This window comes from Mustela putorius, unplaced genomic scaffold (assembly GCF_011764305.1).
Source record: "Mustela putorius furo isolate JIRA1106 unplaced genomic scaffold, ASM1176430v1.1 tig00003858_pilon_pilon_pilon, whole genome shotgun sequence".
Taxonomy (NCBI): Eukaryota; Metazoa; Chordata; class Mammalia; order Carnivora; family Mustelidae; genus Mustela; species Mustela putorius.
The window spans coordinates 48,526,018-48,544,483 of record NW_025422010.1 but is presented as its reverse complement, the minus strand read 5'-3'; the positions used below and the strand labels follow the sequence as shown (position 1 = coordinate 48,544,483).

General features: G+C 34.8%; 1 protein-coding gene across 4 annotated transcripts in view; it reads right to left on the bottom strand.

Moving 5' to 3' along the window:
• WDR7 (WD repeat domain 7) overlaps positions 1-18,466 on the bottom strand; it is a 365,672-nt gene that overhangs the window by 242,424 nt on the left and 104,782 nt on the right. For all 4 annotated transcript variants that reach the window (XM_004745540.3, XM_013052736.2, XM_004745543.3 and 1 more), the window contains exons 15-16: positions 15,742-16,511; positions 14,403-14,491 (exon numbers count right to left, since the gene is read on the bottom strand). In XM_004745540.3, coding sequence (XP_004745597.2) covers positions 14,403-14,491; positions 15,742-16,511 — 859 coding nt within the window. The remainder of the gene's footprint in view (positions 1-14,402; positions 14,492-15,741; positions 16,512-18,466) is intronic.

Below are 18,466 nucleotides of genomic sequence, written 5' to 3'. Positions count from 1 at the left end.
TCGATCCCAGGACCCTGGGATCATGACCTGAGCTGAAGGCAGAGGCTTTAACCCACTGAGCCACCCAGGCGTCCCCCAATTACATTTTTCTAATGATTTATTTCCTAACCTTATATGTAAATTATTTTTTAATATCTCAAACCAACATCCACTGAAATCATTTCAATTTTCCACACTCCTTTGATAAAAATACAATTTAAAATCTGCCAACTTATAAAGTATATACTAAACAACTTTTGTATGAATCCTAACATAGCTTCATTTTTAGTTTAAAAAATATTTTTATGATACCCATGTTTGTGTTCTCAAAGTAATTACTATGAATGTTCTAATCTTCATCAAATACATGCAGCAACCCCATCCCACCCCCCAAAAAGTCATATTACCCAGGAAAATGTTTCAGCTTCAATTATCATATGAAAAGGCAAAAAGACCGTATGGCACACACATTCTACAACTGGAGGTCAATGGTAAGATTTAGAGGTCACCATTTGACACTTCCTTCCTATGGAGAAATTACCATATGTCATGCACAAGTATCTTCAAATTAATCCCTTTCCTTTCTTCTGTCATTGAACAGCAATAGGTTTGGGCTCCTGAACAGATTAAGCATTGTCCCCTGAATGATATGTTTGTTTTTCATGCAGTGAAGTTCCTTTGTAACTGCAGGACAGCTGCATGAAAACAACTTTTCATAATTTCCACACGAATGCATCATAATGTCAATCAGGCACGTGTGAGGTAGTAACCAGTAGAACTGAAAGTACATGAACAGTAAAAAAAAAATTTTTTTTTAAATCCAATTCTATATACCCTAAGAAGCACATTCTGCACATATGAAAGTCTCATCTGGGAAATTATAATTGTTTTTATTATACACAGACCTGTTTCTGTCCCTTACGAAATGATAATAATTTTATGTTATGTTTATGAAAGAAACAGAGCTATTCTTAACTGCACATTTCCTAAGATATAAGAATTCTACTGTAATCTTGTGAAGAAATCTTAAATATTTTTATGTTCTATTAAATAATTTTTTCATTTTATAAATCATTTCTAATTACAAATTCAGTTACTATGGCCTATCAAATATTCACTTCCTCATGCAAAAAAGTTGCCGAGCCTGGATAGCAGAGAGTAAATTTTCAGGTTTTAACTTTCATGCCACCAAAATTGTTCACAAAGTTCCTCTGGTGGCTTCCAACAACTGGGAATTTTCCATAATTTCACTTAAAAAAAAAAGAAATTATTATTATCATCCCTGAAAAGGCTGTGATACCTGATTTTACTCTTAAGTGAGAGGACAGTAGAGTGAGAGTTGAGGAAATTTAATACAAATGAATAAAAGTTCAGTACTGAGTGATCATTACCCTAATCTTGTCAAGTAAGTAGTGGGATTAAACTCCATCTTCTGTAAGTCACAAGCATAAAGGAAACTAGAAATGCTACTGAGAAAACTACTAGAATAAGTACAATAGCTCTTAACAGAATAATGTTCAATATATGTAAGTTTATTTTTAATGAAGTAAATAAACAGACTCTTTTTTGGACTACTGCTTGAATGACAGGAATAAGGAAAAAGAATTTACATTTTCCTTTAATAAATTCTGTGAGCACACACACACAAAAATCAAGAATACTATTAGACAGATCAAGGAATCAGATTTACTATGCTTTAAAAATCTTGGCATCACCACCAAAAAATACTTCATTCAGACTACCTCACAGCTGAGACTGCAGAATCTGGAACTACTTTTATAACTAATTGAGAAATTCAAATTAACTCTGCTTGAGCTTTTAAAACTGTCCACATATAAAGAAGTCAGCAAAAGAAATTTAAAGATTACCACTCCCAAAACAAAAAGCTCAAGGCTTAATGACAATAATGAATCTGAAGGAAGTCATATGTAGCACTGAATATTGACAATTCATAGCAGGAAGCATAAGAAGCATTTGGTTTCTTAAAACAAAAAAGCTGCGATGTCAATTATCAATTGACTTCTCTTACTAAAGGTTAGTCAAGCCTAAGGGCAAAAGTCTCAGCATAGCTTCAAGAGATGACAGGGGTGGCTAGAGTTCTATTATTTTACCTACAAAAGTTCTTTAAATTTTGCAGCTAAGAGCCTCTTCAATTACTTACTATCATAGGCAAAGATAAACGAACTATGTGACAACATACACACCCACACCCACACGCTTTCCATTAAATAGCATCTACATAGAACTTGATGTTACAACATTCCTGGTTTTTCAGTTTCTGAATAGATCTATTTCAGTCTTCATTTGAAATCTGACTCTGAACTCCATTGTTCCCTACTGCCATTGTGACATGCTAAATATACAAAGGATAGAAAGTGAACATACTTTAGGTAGCAAGTTATTGGTCTAAAACTCATTAGCTTCCTGGTACATGAAAACAAATAGCCCTTTCAATACATTTTTCAGAAGAGAATTAAAAAAATCTAGAAAGTTTTCTGTAAAACCAAATGCAATGGGTAAAGAAGTTTTTCAAAGTTTAACACAAATAAAATTATTTAATAATGAATCACTTTATCTAAAGTGTTACAGGATAATCACAAAGCTTTGAGAGGGGAGAACAGAGAAGAAGGCATTCCACACTAGGTCTGCCATTCAATGTAGAGATCTTAGAGCAACATCTGCCCTTTATGTCTATGGGAGATGAGCATTCTCATCATCTTTTAAGTCAACATGAAGCACTCGGATAAATCATTAATCAAACAGTCTAAGAAAAAAGTATATCCTTAAAATGCTATGACGGAAGAGCACAAAAAGTCTAACGGCAATAGGAAAGTACAAGGTTCCAGGAAGTAGAACAGATAAGGACCTACCATAAACCAGGATGAATTAACAGCCCAAGATAGTATTCTGACAGACATACATCAAGGCAAAATACAAAAGTGCTAATAATGTTTGAAAAATACAGTAAAACTCTATTTAACCTCCAGATCGCCAATGGATTATACCAGAACTGGAATAAGTTCAGATGTAATGGCAATTTTACCTTGGCCTTTAACTCTAGTCAGAGTCCAAAAAATAAAAATTAAAAAACTTTTTAAAAGTCCTGCTTCTGTAAAAGGCCTCCTTCATTACTAACATCTAAAAAAAAAAAAAAATGAACTAAGACCAGGCACCATGGGGGGGAAGAGTTTATTACACTGAAATATAAAGGGATAATATAAATAACAACTTGAATTAGACATATGGAGGCTATTCAAATTTTCTATTTCATTTAATTAACAATAAGCACCTACTATGTGCCAGATGTTGGGCGAAGCATATAAAAAGTCATAAAGATTATACAAAGATGCTGCTTGCAGTTACTCAGAGTCTGGTAGGAAAAGCAAATAACTAATGAAAATGTTACCACCAACTGCACTTTCCTCTGGATCTCCTCCACTAGACATAAGCTCCTTGAAGGCAGAGATTTGTTTTGTCAGCCTTAAAGACCCAGCCCCGAGTTACTGACTTATCAACACTAGAAGCATAAAGAAAAGGTATCTATAGATTCACTTATCCAAATATTTACTGAGTGCCTTCTATGCTTCAGCTACTGTTCCCAAGAACTTGTACTAAATCAGTGAATAAAAAAGAACAAAGAGAACAAATGCCTGCCCTTTGAGCTTCCAAAGACCAAAGTCATAAACCAATTTTTTAAAATAAAAGGCATATAAGTTCAAACACAAAATTTTAACGAGTCTTGAGGTCCATCCATTGACCTGATATATGTACTCCATACTTCTTGCTATAGAACCTAGAAAAGGATGGTGAAAAACTATTGATTAATTTGTATAAATGATGCCTGAAATGATTTAACAATGACTACCTCCTACTTCTAAGTTTAGACAACCTAAATTAAACCCATTTCTGAAAAATAAAATAGCAGATACTGTAACATAACCTTACATATTTAAATTGCTTAGACTTGCTTCCACACCTGCCACTGAGTAACGATGTAACTACTAACGTAGACAGAGGGTCACAGTCAAGATAGGCACTAGAGACACACACCAAAGACTTAGGACATAACATTACTTAACTGACCAAGAGAAGTACAGTGTGTCAGGATGTAGATAAGCCTAAAGCTATTGGGCATTTAGGGCTGTATAACTATGAACAACAATTTAGTCTGATCCCTTTCTCAAGTGAGATGTTTTGTAAAGTACACAATCAAGTGTCTAATAAATAAAAACTGACTTTATCAAAAAGTACTGACATGACTGTCAGTAAATGTTAATGATTGGCAAAGACTGAATGAACAAGCCCACTGTTAGACAAAATAAAGCTCTCGTGAAGAAATTATTTTCCAATGAAATACCCTAATAATGTTTATTAGAAATTATGTTAGCTGAACTATCTATATCATCCTTATTCTTAGACCCAAACGTCTACAAAAGGTCCAATCCGCAACTAAAGTCTTTACTCCATATAGATTATTTTGCAGTTGAACAAGTATTAGCCAACATGTAAGTGACAGTTTATCGAAAAAGAGCATATTCATGTTTGCATTCAGCTTGAGGAATGGATTGTGAGTCAATGTGCAATGTAGTGGCAGTCAGGAAAAGAAAACATAAGGAAAGAGGAAAATGTCTGAAAGCAAACCGAGCTAAGTTAGAACAGAAAGACAAAAATGTAATACCCTCACTGCTCTACTGTAGTCAGAGAACTCAGAGCTTTGTCCATTCTCTTACCGTTTCTTACACTAGCTAGTTGTTTATGTCCATTGAGTTATTTACTAGATAGATGTATATAAACTACTCAAGAGAGTATACATCAGACTAATTTTTCTAACGACCAAATAGAGTTGGAGGAAAAAAGGGCTTAATAAATATTTATTAAAGAGATAATCACTCTATATTTTCAATATTCAAATAGAAAGTGAGTTTCATCATGCCATCCTAAAGTATTTTATAATGTAATTCTCACTACAGATTGCTAATCTTTATTCGCTTTAAAAGATAAGCATCTGTATTGTTTCAAATGGAAATTCCTAACTCTAAGGCCTTAAATAAATGCTTTGGAAAAAGCCTCAATTCTTAGTGTCCCTCTCCCCCTCTTCACTGCTCTCAAAACATGATGCTTTATGAGAGGAGCAGCATTAAAGTATTCAAATCAAAGTAACGTCCTCAGATCTGACCAGGTGAGTAAGTTCAATGCCGTAATGGTGATGGAGTACAAAATGCATCACAACAATGTCAGAGATTAAACTGGACAGCTTGTATCTGCTAGGATTACAGAGGGAGAAAATGTAATCCAAGAAGAAACATCAACTACAAAGAATGATAATAACAATGGTAATGATGAGGAAAACAAATACCATCTCTAACAGGAACTGATTTTTTTTTTTAAAGGTTTTGTTTATTTATTTGACAGCAAGAGAGGAAACACAAGCAGTGGGGTAGCTGGAGAGGGAGAAGTAGGGTCCCCTCTGAGCAGGAAGCCCAAAATGGGCTCAATCCCAGGCCTCTGGGACCATGACCAGAGCCGAAGGCAGATGCCTAACAACTGAGTCACCCAGGCACCCCTAAACAGGAACTCATCATCAATGAAGCTCTGAACTAACTAAATAGAGGAGATTATGCCCTGCCACTGATTTGTACAGTGTAAGCTGGAAGATATTTTTAATGGATTTAGGACATAAATACAAGCACAGACTTAGAGTTAAAAGGTGCTGTTGTATCCTAATCATACCACTATAACTAACCATATTTTAAACAAGTCTCTTACCCTTGTGAGCCTGTTTCCATTTCTCTCTGAAGTAATGGCTCTAAAAATACTGAAACTATATACAACATAAAGGATTTTTACTTTATGAAGTAATAGTACATTTAGAACATTTTAAAAGTAATGGGAGAGGAACTGTCACTTCTGGCCAAGATGGAGTAACATGAAACAGATTTATAATCCCATCTAAAACAACTCCCCCAACCAAACACATAAAACAATGGTTTCAAGCCCCTGGACATCAAGTGATGATCAACTGAGAGTCAGAAGTTGGGAGACAAACAGCAAGCACTATGATTGCCCCAGCTTATTGCTTTGTGGGAGTTTCTCGACCAAGATATGGGAAGAAGTTTGAGGAAGAGCCTCTCAGTTTCCCTGAGTTGAACAGACAGAGCTGAGAGTCTCAGGAAGCCAGAGCAGCTAGAATCCACTGCACAGAGAGAAGAAAGCTTCAGAGATCAAGTTCTTCAGACATCCCCCTGGAATAGTCAGAACACTGATCAGTTCATGTGTGTGAAGAAACTATAATGCCAAAGACCATGTTGCTTCCACCAGCCAGACTGGAAAATTAATAATTTATGGGGTACTAGATAGAATACTCAGGAAGCTCTTGCCTCAGTAATGGGAAATTAGCCTTAGAGCATGACTCTAAACCCACCAAACAAATCAAAAACAAGACCAGAAAAAGATCAAACTGTTTCCAAGCAACTTAACTGTATCCAGAATATAAGTTACAAAAGAAAAAAAAAGATTTATAACAATATAAAAATCTTCAGTACCCAACTAGGTAAAATCCAAGTGTCTGCCATTTAACAATGATTACCAAGCATGCAAGGAAGCAGGAGAGCACAGTCCATAATGGGGGGGATCCATTAAAAATGAACCCCAAACTGACAGAGATGTTAAAATTATCAAATAAGGGTATAAACGGTCATTATAACTATAGCTAATATACTGAAAAAAGTTACATAGAAATAATGAAGATATTAAAAAAGATACAAATCAAAATTATGGACATGTAAATCATAATGTCTGAGGTGAAAAATACACTGGTTCGTCTTTTAATACCAGGATGGATATTGCCAAGAATAAATGAATGAACTTGAAGACATTGGAACAGAAACTAAATAATGAAAACACAGGGGGAAAAAAAATCCAAATATAAAGCATCAGTGATCTATGAAACAATTTCAAGAGACCTAATGTACATAGAATTTGAGTCCACTAAAGAGAGAAGAGAGGACAGAATAGAAAGAATATTTGGAGAAATATTGGTTGAAAAATGTTTTAAATTAATGAAAACTATAAAAAATAATAAGCTCAATAAACTCAACCTCAAGAAACATAAAGAAAATTACACCAAGGCACTTCATAAGCAAATGGCTCAAAATCAATAACAAAGAGAAAATCTTTAAAACAGCAAGAGTAATAAAGTAAAAAAAAAAAATGTTTTAATGTTAAATAGGAAAATACAGATGACATCAGATTTCTTGTTAAAAACAAAGCAAATGAGGGGGCACCTGGGTGGCTCACTCAGTTGAGCATCTGACTCTTGATTTCAGCTCAGGTTGTGATCTTGGGGTCCTGGGATCAACCCCTGCTTCAGGCTCCACACTGAGCATGGAGTCTGTTATCCCTCTCCCTCTCCATACTCACAAGTGGTCACACATGCACACTCTCTCTCTCTCTCTCTCATGAATAAATAAATCTCTAAAAAAAAAAAAAAAAACAAAGCAAGTAAGAAGATAATAGAATATTCTGTTAAGTACTGAAAGATACAAATGGTCCACCTAGAATTCTATACCAGACAAAATATATCTTTCAAAATCAAAAGCAAATAAAGATGTTTTCAGATGTGAAGCTGAAAGAATAGCAGACCTTCACTACAAGAAATGTTTACTTCAGGCAGAAAAAAAAAAATTACACCAGACAAAAATCTGGATCTACACAAAGGAATGAAAAACACCAAAAATGGTAATTACATAGCTAAATGTATTCCTTTTCTTATTTAAATCTCTTTAAAATACAATTAACTATTAAATAATACTGATTTGAAGAGTTTATAAAATACATAAATGTAAAATACAAAACAAAGATAGACTAAAGTTCAGGAAATTTAAAAAATGCAAGTATAACATTTTAGTTTTAATATTAAATGTTAATGGTATAATATCACTTGAAGGTACTCTATAAATTAAAGATCTCTGTAGACTAGAAACTCTAAAATAACCATTAAAATAACAAAATAAACAATTAGCTTGTAAATCAATAAAAGAGATAAAGTGAAATCATAAAAGAAAACAGTAGAAAAAGGAAAAGAAGGAGCAAAGAACAAATGAGACAGGAGAAAAAAATAGCAGAATGACAGATTCAAACTAACTATATCAACAACCACATTAAATGTAAATGGCTTAAACACTACAGCAAAAAGTAGGCCATATTGTCTATAAGAAACACAATTTAAATGTAAAGACCCCAAATGGGGAAAAAGTAGAAGGACAAGAAAATACATTCTATGCAATAACAGTAACCAAAAATGCTGAACTGGCTATATTATTTTAAACAAAGTAGATTTTCAAAGCAAAAGATACTATCAAAGATAAAGAGGTCATTTCATAATGACAAAAGTAAAAAAAAAAAAAATCAGTAAGAAAAAGTTTATGTACCTAATAAGAGAGTTGTATAATACATGAAGCAAAAACTAATAGGAATTCAAGAAAGAATAATGAAAGCCACAACCACTGCCAGACTACTCAGGAGAAAAGAAAAAAAAACATAAAATATATATAACAAAAATGAGAGGAGGGTACCATTTCAATTTCTACAGATATGATATTAAAAGAAAAATAAGAGAATATTAAGCTTTTCTCCCCAATAACTTTGACAGAAAATAGCAAAGTTCACCAAAGATGTAATAATAATGATAAAACATCTAAATAATCCTGTATCTATTAAAGCATTTAAATCTGTAGTTAAGGGGCGCCTGGGTGGCTCAGTGGATTAAAGCCTCTGCCTTCAGCTCAGGTCATGATCTCAGGGTCCTGGGATCAAGCCGGGCATCGGGCTCTCTGCTCAGCAGGAAGCCAGCTTCCCTCTTTCTCTCTGCCTCTCTGCCGACTTGTGATCTCTGTCTGTCAAATACATAAATAAAATCTTTAAAAATAAAAATCTGTACTTAATACCTTTCCCATTAAGAAAACTCCCGGCCCACATACTTTCAATAGTGAATTTAGATAAAATGAGTAAGGAATAAAATCAATCCTAAACAAACCCTTCCAGAAAATACAAAGAAAAGGGGGGGTGTCGTGGAGGGGATAACATCCTAATTCCTACGAGACCAGCATTATCCTATTACCAACACTGAACAAAGAACATTATCAGAAATGAAAACTGTAGACCAAAATCTCTAATAAACATAACATAAACTCTTAAGAAATTTTAGCAAATTATACCAGCAATCTGTAAGAAGAATTCATCATGACCAAGTGTTGTCTAACATAAGATCTCAAGGTTTTTTTTTTTTAATTTTTTTAAAGATTTTATTTATTTGAGAGAGAGAGAGAGAGAGCGAGCACTCATGAGAAGGGGCAGGATCAGAGGGAGAAGCACAATCCCTGCCGAACAGAGAGCCTGATGCGGGACTTGATCCTAGGACTCCAGGATCATGACCTGAGTTGAAGGCAGTTTCTTAACCAACTAAGCCACCCAGTCACCCTCAAGATTGTTTTGAAGTTCAAAAGTTCATGTACTTTGTCTTAAGAAAATAAAGGAGAAAAATCATTTGCTAATTTCAACAACTACAGAAAAATCATCTGAAAAAATCTAACATACATTCATAATTTTTAAATCTCAGTGAACGAAGAATAGAGGGTACCTGACTTAACATTCTGTTCATTTAAGAAAAACCTGCAACTAATATCGTGCTTTAAAAAAAAAAAAAAGATTTTATTTATTTATTTGACAGAGATCACAAGTAGGCAGAGAGGCAGGCAGAGAGAGAGGAAGGGAAGCAGGCTCCTGCTGAGCAGAGAGCCCAATGCGGGGCTTGATCCCAGGACGCTGGGATCATTGACCTGAGCCAAAGGCAGAGGCTTCAACCCACTGAGCCACCCAGGGGCCCCTAATATCATGCTTAATAAAGATTGGATGCTTTATCCCATGTATTGGAAATGAGGCAAGCATGACTGCTCTAACTTTTCAATTTAACAGCATTCTCTAACTCCTTACCTGTGATATAAGGTAAGAAAAATAAAATTCAAACTGACTGAAAAGAAGCAAAACTGTCTTTATTCACAGATAACATTATTTACTCTGAAGGAAGAAGGGCTAAAAATTGGTAAGTTACCATCCACCTTAGGAAGTTAAAAATAAACCGCATATTAAACTACAAAAAAACCAGGAGAAGAGCAGATTTCAGTGAGACAGGAAAAAATATGCACTTAGAAAGGAAAAACAAAGGCACAGAGGATTCATTAAAATGACTAATAAGATTGATAAGTGCCTGATGAGACTGATCAAGAAAAAAGAGGGAAGATACAAATGATTAAAAACATCAGGAACAAAAATGATGGTATCATCACATATATTAAAAAATTTGAAAGAGTACCTTTTCAAAGGACAACAAATTTAAAAGAACTAGAAAAATTGCTAAATATGTACTACTTAATGAAACTGACATAAGAAGAAACAGAAAATCTTTAGTGTCACATGAGAATGAAAGAAATTAAACCTAGAATTTTAAAACTTTCCACAAAGAAAACTCTAGATCTAAATCCAGCAAATTCTACTGCACATACATGGAAGAAAGAATGTCAATCTTACACAAATTCTACCTGAAAACAGAAAAAAAGGAAAGATTCCTTAATCCATTTTTTGAAACCTGCATAATGTAACACTTCATAAGAGCATTAGAAGAAAGGAAAATTGGGGCATTTGGCTGGTTCAGTTGGTTAAGTGTGTAACTCTTGATCTCAGCTTAGGTCTTGATCTCAATGTTGTGAGTTCAAGCCCTGTATTGGGCTCCATGGTAGGCATGGAGGCTACTTATTAAAAAAAAAAAAAAAAAAAAAAAAAAAAAAAAAGGAATAGGAAGAGAAAGAAGAGAAAACTTTTTCCTAAACAAAAAATATTAAGCCAAATTCAACAATATATAAGATGATAATACATCAAAACAGAATAAAAGGAAAAATTATATAATCATCTCAATAGATACAGAAAAAGCATGATAATATACTGATGATAAACACTTAGCAAAGGAATAATGGAAAGTTAATTTCTTATAAATTACCTATAAAAAGCATACAAGAGATATAATAATTATGAAAGCTTAAAGGGAAAACATTGGGAATAGAAAAAGTATCCCATATGACTGTCCATATAGTCAAAGTAATCTACAAATAAAGTATTACAAATAATGGATGAAGAGCATGCCTGCTTGATACAAGGTCAACATATAAAAATCATCTGCATTTCTGTACCAGAGGCACAGAAAATAAAATATTCAATATCAGTTATAAGAATATTTTAAAAATCCTTACCTAGGAAAAAATCTAAATAAATAGTATATAAGACCTCTACACATCAAACTATAAAAGAGTTACAATAGCTAAATAAGATCTAAATAAATACAGGAATATACTGAATGAATGAACCCACAAAGATATTAATTCTCCTCAAACTCATCTACAAATTCAATAAAACTGCAGTTGAAATCACAATAGGTCTTTATAACAAATAAGAAACTAGCTCTAAAATGACAATTGAGATATTCAAAGAAACAAGAATAGCCATGACATTCTTTAAGAGTAAGATGGGAAGGGGCGCCTGGGTGGCTCAGTGGGTTAAAGCCTCTGCCTTCAGCTCAGGTCATGATCCCAGGGTCCTGGGATCGAGCCCCACATCGGGCTCTCTGCTCCACGGAAAGCCTGCTTCCACCTCTCTCTGCCTGCCTCCCTGCCTACTTGTGATCTCTCTCTCTGTCAAATAAATAAATAAAATCTTTAAAAAAAAAAAAAAGAATAAGATGGGAAGACTCTATCTGTTGAATACCAAGTCCTACTATAAAGCTACAGTAATTAAGGAACAAGAATACACAAGCAAGTCAATGGGCTCAAACAGCCCCAGAAACAGATCATATAGAAAAATGTTTTATTTATGAAAAGGATGGCATTGCAAAGCAGTGGGGAACAAATCAGGACCCCTGCTTCCCATTATACCCAAAATTGAATTGTAGGCAGATTGTAGATCTAAATAAAAAGGATAAAACAATAAAGCTTATAAAACAGAAGGGTATCTTCATGATTATCAGGGTAGAGGTATCAAGGTAACTTCTTAAATAGGACACAAAAATATTAATCATTAAGTGAAAAAATAGATATATTAGATTCCACTGAAATTGAGAGATGCTGAATTTCAAAGATAAGAGCGAAAGGCAAGTAAATATTTGCAATACATAGAACAAAGGGCTCAAATCAGGGACAGTGACAGATCAACACTTACAAGTCATTAAAAAAAAAAATCTAGACACACATGAGTTGAACAGGCACTTCACAAAAGAACATATGTAGAAATGAGCAATAAACATACCTAAAAAGTATTCAACCCAGATGGGTATTGGGGGATGTAAATTAAACACTTGAGAGACTACTGCACATACACCAAAATGGCTCAAGTGAAAGATATGGAATATATTCAGGGTAGCTACATTCACTGCTGAGCATTAGCTCATCAATGGTCTATGAGACTTCTTGTTGCTCCATATCCTAGCCAACCCAGTATTTTCCATCTTTTTCACTTTAGCCATTTTGATGGATATGTATTAGTCACTCACTTAGAAAAACATAGTATTATCTGCTAAAGCTAAACATATGCAGAAATTCCACTTTCAGTTATATACACAACAGAAGTACTGATACTGATAAGGTACATTAAGATTCAAATGCAAGATTGTTTGCAGATTTACGAAAAACAATGAAAATAATTCAAATGTCTATTGATAGGAAAATGGATGACGAAACTCTGGTCCACTCATTTTGCAGACTATTACAGAACAATAAAAATAAACAATGAAATAAGCAAATCTCAAACGCAGTATCGTCGAAAAATCTCATAAAAGAAACCCAAAACAAAAGTATACTCCATGACTGACGGAATTCATATAAAACTCAAAGAACAGCAAAACTAAACTACAGTTTTAGGGCTTTAAACTTGGGTGGTATAACTCTAAAGCAAAGAAAGTGATTTCCCAGAAGCCAAGACAGTAGCTAACTTTTGGAAGAGGGCACTAATGACAGGGAGTGAACATCCCAGAAACCTCAGGCATGATGGCAGTGTTCAAGCTCTTGTCCACGGATATAGTTACAAGGGAGTTTAGCATGTAAAAGTCACTCAGCTACATACTTCCGTTTTGCGTACCTTTCTGTATATGTATTTCACACATACACAAGTACAAAAACTTATCCAACCAAGACTTTTCTGTAACATGAAATTATTTTACACGAGTTTGTATCTTTCATCAGAGGAAGGGTAATAAAGGAGGTGAGCATGAGGGGTTGGAACGGACACTGGGAGTAGGAGCAGAGAAGGTGGGAGTTCATCTCCCAGAATGAGAAGCCAGCAGTGCCTAAAACTGAAAATCAGGCATCTATTTAAAGATATTAAAGTAAATACCAAATAATAAGCTAAGAAAGAGAAAAGTACTTGTCCTAGGGATGGGAAAAAAATTTTTTTTAAAAATCTTTAAAACAGAAACTATGGGAAAAAGAAGACCCTGAAGTCACCATTCACAGGCAGAACCTTCATCATCTCATCTCTTGCTCACTTCTTCTTCACTTTTATCACATTCTGAGAGAGTCAGAATTCACTCTAGGCCTGAAGGAAGGCTCTCTAAGCAGAAGTCACCCCCCACCCCCAACTCTGGTTGCCTCATTTGCCACTCTTATAATGGACATAAAAGATAATAATGGAAGCAAAACTCAATTTTCTCTTCTATCTACTAATGAAAAACAAAGCTACAGACAAAAATTAAGACAGGGGTGCCTGGGTGGCTCAGTTGGTTGGGCAACTGCCTTTGGCTCAGGTCATGGTCCTGGAGTCCTGGGATCAAGTTCCGCATCAGGCTCCCAACTCCATGGGGAGTCTGCTTCTCCCTCTAACCTTCTCCCCTCTCATGCTCTCTCTCTCAAATGAATAAATAAAATCTTTAAAAAAAAATTAAGACACATAATGACATAAAAAGAAAGTTTTTCCACTTGTGGATTACAAAGCATGAACTACTGGCAAATAACAATAGATACAGTATGAAAACATGAATTTAAAACATTTATAAATGTAGTTAACAAAACAGGTAAAACTTTTAAACTCAAGATACACATGATTAACACACTAGTGCTGTCAAGTTAAGATGCCCCTAATTCATAAAAATTAGGTCAAAGACAGTACAACAAAATTATGTGAAATATGCTCATTTATCAGTTTCTAAATAAATCTGATTTATTTTTAACTGACATCTTAATTATCCATATTTACATCTGGAATATAACAACTTTTCTCTCTTTTAACAATATGAGACAAATAAAATGTTATGATTATACATTAGTTATGCCTCCTCAGTTTCTACAGCTGAAATGTCAGGTCAATTACTTAATAAGATTTAATTTTACCTTGTTTAATCTGTCCTTGTACAACATTACTGGAAGTTGGAGGGGAACCCCTTGCCTTAGAAAGGTCTGGGGTGCTTGGTCGAGGTGGCCTTAAAAAAAAAAAAAAAAGAAAATATATGTATATATACATTCATACTTTCATATTTCCAGAACCATTTAAATATTAAACTTTCTAGTCCTCAATGAATTGCAAAAGAAACATACAGAGAACATGTTCAAATTACCATTCCAAAAAGACGGGGTTTTTTTGTTTTTACCTATTAACATTTTCCTTTTCAAACTTTAATCAATTGAATGATTAGCAAATAGCAAGCAAAAATTTCATATCTATAATTTATGCTTTATACTAACTTAAGAAATATTTCTGAACAGTTTAATGTGCTACCACTGACAAATAAATATCGTAATTAGTCCTTCATTCTTCAGTATCAGCATGCTGAGATTTCAGCGTTCCCTGTATGATTGGTCCAAATGAGTTCATGGAACAATACAGTGAGTCTAAAAGAATTCATCTCTAAAATCTGAAAAAAGTAATACGGCATTAGAAATCTTGAACTTCCGAGGCAGTATGTCTTCTGTGAATTCTTTTAACACCACTCAACTACCTGTGTGACCTTAGACACATCACTTAACCTGTGTCTCAGTTTTCTTATCTGTAGTAAAAGGATAACAGTGCCTGCCTTCTAGGGTTAAGAGCATCAGAACCAGACACTAGGTAAGTACTACTTAAGTATTTGATTTTTTAAAATTTCTCAATATGATCAACTCTCAATAAAGGATAATAAAACCACAGTTTAAAAAGTTGCCTTCATGACTTCTAGAAAATAGATAATAACAAATCAGGTTCAATATTCATGAAATATTAAAATAATACTCTCTTACAATTAAAAAAAGTTTTCTCTCTCCCAACTGAAGAATTCTGACAAAATTCTCACAAAATTCTGAAGCTAATTACTAGACACCTATCATTCATTACATATAAGTCATAAAGAAGCACTTCAACCAAATATAACACTTTGAATTAAATGTCAATGCAAACTTTAAGTGGATACAATTCTAAGATTATACTCTAAGAGCTAGTCCCTAACTCACTTACTTAACCTGAACTGAGCTACTCAGTTTAAATAGCTATGTAGTATGTTTGAATAAAGATTAAACATGCTTTAAATCATGCATGTTGTGTTTTAAAATTTCAAGGGGAAACACTGAGATGACACAAAAATGCTAAGGTAGGCAGAACCAAAAAAAAAAAAAATACTAAACAGAAAAATAAAAGAGGTTTCATTCTGTTTTTTTTTCCCTGAAATGTGAGAATAAAATCAAACTATCATGGTCACACCTGGTAGGACCCTTCTTCATATGATCACCAATAAAAGTTGCATTAGTCATACTCATTAACGTATTTGCCAAAGATATGATAGACAGGAGATGCTGTGTAGTGACGGCTCGGGACACTCCGTAAGTTCCCTTTCCAACGCTCTCGGTTGCAGGCAGCTTCCTTCCTACTTCTGCTTTCCCATGTGACAGTTTCCGAGCAGACTGATTATAACCAGGAAGCATCAGGGACATGTGACCTCCTCTGGATAGGAGACCAAAAGATACTGTGCAATGCGGTTTCAGCATTCCAAGGCGATCAAGGCAAACTTCATCCAGAACTTCATTTAAACCCCAGGCATGAAGACACGACATGAACAGTTTTGCAGTGTCCATTGTTAAATTATATTCTAATAGTGTCAGTGGCTTAGATTTGCTGGACCGATACTCTGGATCACTCTCCTCTCTTCTCTGCCTCATCAGCTCCTCGTCCTCCTCTTCATCATCAAGGAGATGTTCCTTTATGTTCTCTTTGATGGTTTCTTTCACTTGTTGGAAGAGAACTGCTGCGCGTTTTCCAGTTAGAAAAGAGCCCCCTTTGTCTGAACTGCCAGATGCTTTTTGCAAATTCTCTGGGGAAATAAGCGCAGTATTCGGCCTAGAGGCTTCTTCAGTCAGGAGTTGAATAATCAACGCTTCCACATCAAAGAAAAGCACATGTATGTCCGGGTCTGTTAGGTTCGTCTTTATTGCTTGAACCATCAGGGAGTTATGAGAATATTTAGGCAAATTTCCCTGCAAAAAAAAAATTTTTTTTAAATGGTCATAACTATAAAGTGTTTAATTGCATACATTCACAGATGAGGAATAAACAGAAGAACTTGAATGCATATTCGGTGCCTCTACCATTAAGAGCAACGCACGAACTGCACCAATCAGCAGAATATAAAAAATGTGAATTTATGAGGATTTTATGCTGAAACAATTATAAAATGGTCAATTATTTAAAAACAAAAAAAAATTGTTATTGAAGCAGAGTCCTTTCACTCATAGAAGAGACTAAAATATCAGTAACCTCTATGCAAATTCTCTGAGAATGAACTACTGGTCCGCCTGAAAGAAAAATCCATTTATCACAGCGACTCGTCCGTTGCTGTACCATCAAATCCCTCCTCTTTCCACATTCCCTTCACTCTCTGCCTATTCACAGATTCTTTTCCCTCAGTTCGGAACTTGCACAGATCTACTTAGATTCTCACAAAGAGTGTTATCCTTTGACTGTGCCCCCTCTTCTACAGATCTCTCTCCTCCTCTACTGTCCCTTTTAGCCAAATGTAGAGAAAGTTAGGAGGCTAATCCAAGGAAACTCTCAGTCCTGCTTTTCCTTGAGCTCTTTGCAGTATCTGACATCGTTATTTTTGCTGGGGGAGTGAGAGAAAAGCATAAAGAAAAAAATTAAAAGCCACCTCTCCCAGCTTCCCTTCCTGGTGAGCCTTCTAATTCTGACCACCCTTCTCAGCCGTCAGCTGCCCTGAAAACTCGTCCTTCCTCCTATGTCGGGACGGACGCCTGTGGCTCCCTAATTTCCATCATCGCCAGGCCGGCCTCCTGGAGTTTCAATCCTCTACTTAACAACTGCTTGTATCTAGATGTCCCATAGCACCTCATAGTCAATGTGTCCCCATGTCCACGCTGCCACTGAACCTGCTGTGTCTGCCAGGCTGTCCGTGGAGAATCCTTCCTCTTCCATTCTGTCCCCCCCATCACTGTCACCACATCTGGACCCTTATTTCCTTGTCTCAGTGGGGTTCACTGCCCCTAGTCTCTCCTTAGTCCAACGTAACTTCACAGAGCCACAAGACTTCTTTCTGAAGCACAAATACAGTCACATCACTCTTCCACCAAAAAGCTGCCATTATCATGGGTTATAAAGAGAAATGGAAAATACAGATTAAAAACTAAATCAAAATGCAGGTGAATATCTCTGATCTCAAGATGAGAAAGGGCTTTCCAAACATACTTAAAGATTCACTACTATAAAATTCACTACTGTAAAAATATTAAAAGGCAAATAAGAAATAGGAAAATGGGCCAGAATTATTTCTGAATTGTAATCTATATAAATATGTCTTAAAATCAGTGAGAAAAATACTAATGCCCAAATAAGAAGGAGAATACCATAAAGATCAAGGACAATTTGCAGTAAAAGAAACAAAGAGTCAATAAACATAGGAGAAAACCAGCTCAAACTAGTTGTCAAGGAAATAGCTGTTAAAATAACTACAAGATACCATTTATAAAATTAGCGCACAGTAAACACTAAAAACTACTTATCCAGGAATACAATGGAAGTCAAACCCACACACTGCAGGCATGAATTTAAAAAGCAGCCTTATAGAAGAGCAATGTAGCAAAATACATTGTGAGACCTTTGAACAGTTTGATCCGGTGCATTTATTTCTAGAACCCTATCCTAAATAGTCAGAAATACAGACATGGATTTATGTACAAAGATGTGCAAAGATGTGCAGTGAAATGGTAGCCATTATTTTAAATTGAAGCCTAAAGAGTCTAACAATAAGGAAACAGATAAATAATTTAAGTGTAGCCATATAATAGAATAAATACTGCAATCACTACAAATCATGCTTTCTGGACACATTTAACCACATGGCAAAATTTCCTGTTCCAATTTTTTAAAAAAGATTTTATTTGCGAAAGAGAGAGAGAGAAGGAAAGAGAGACAGAAT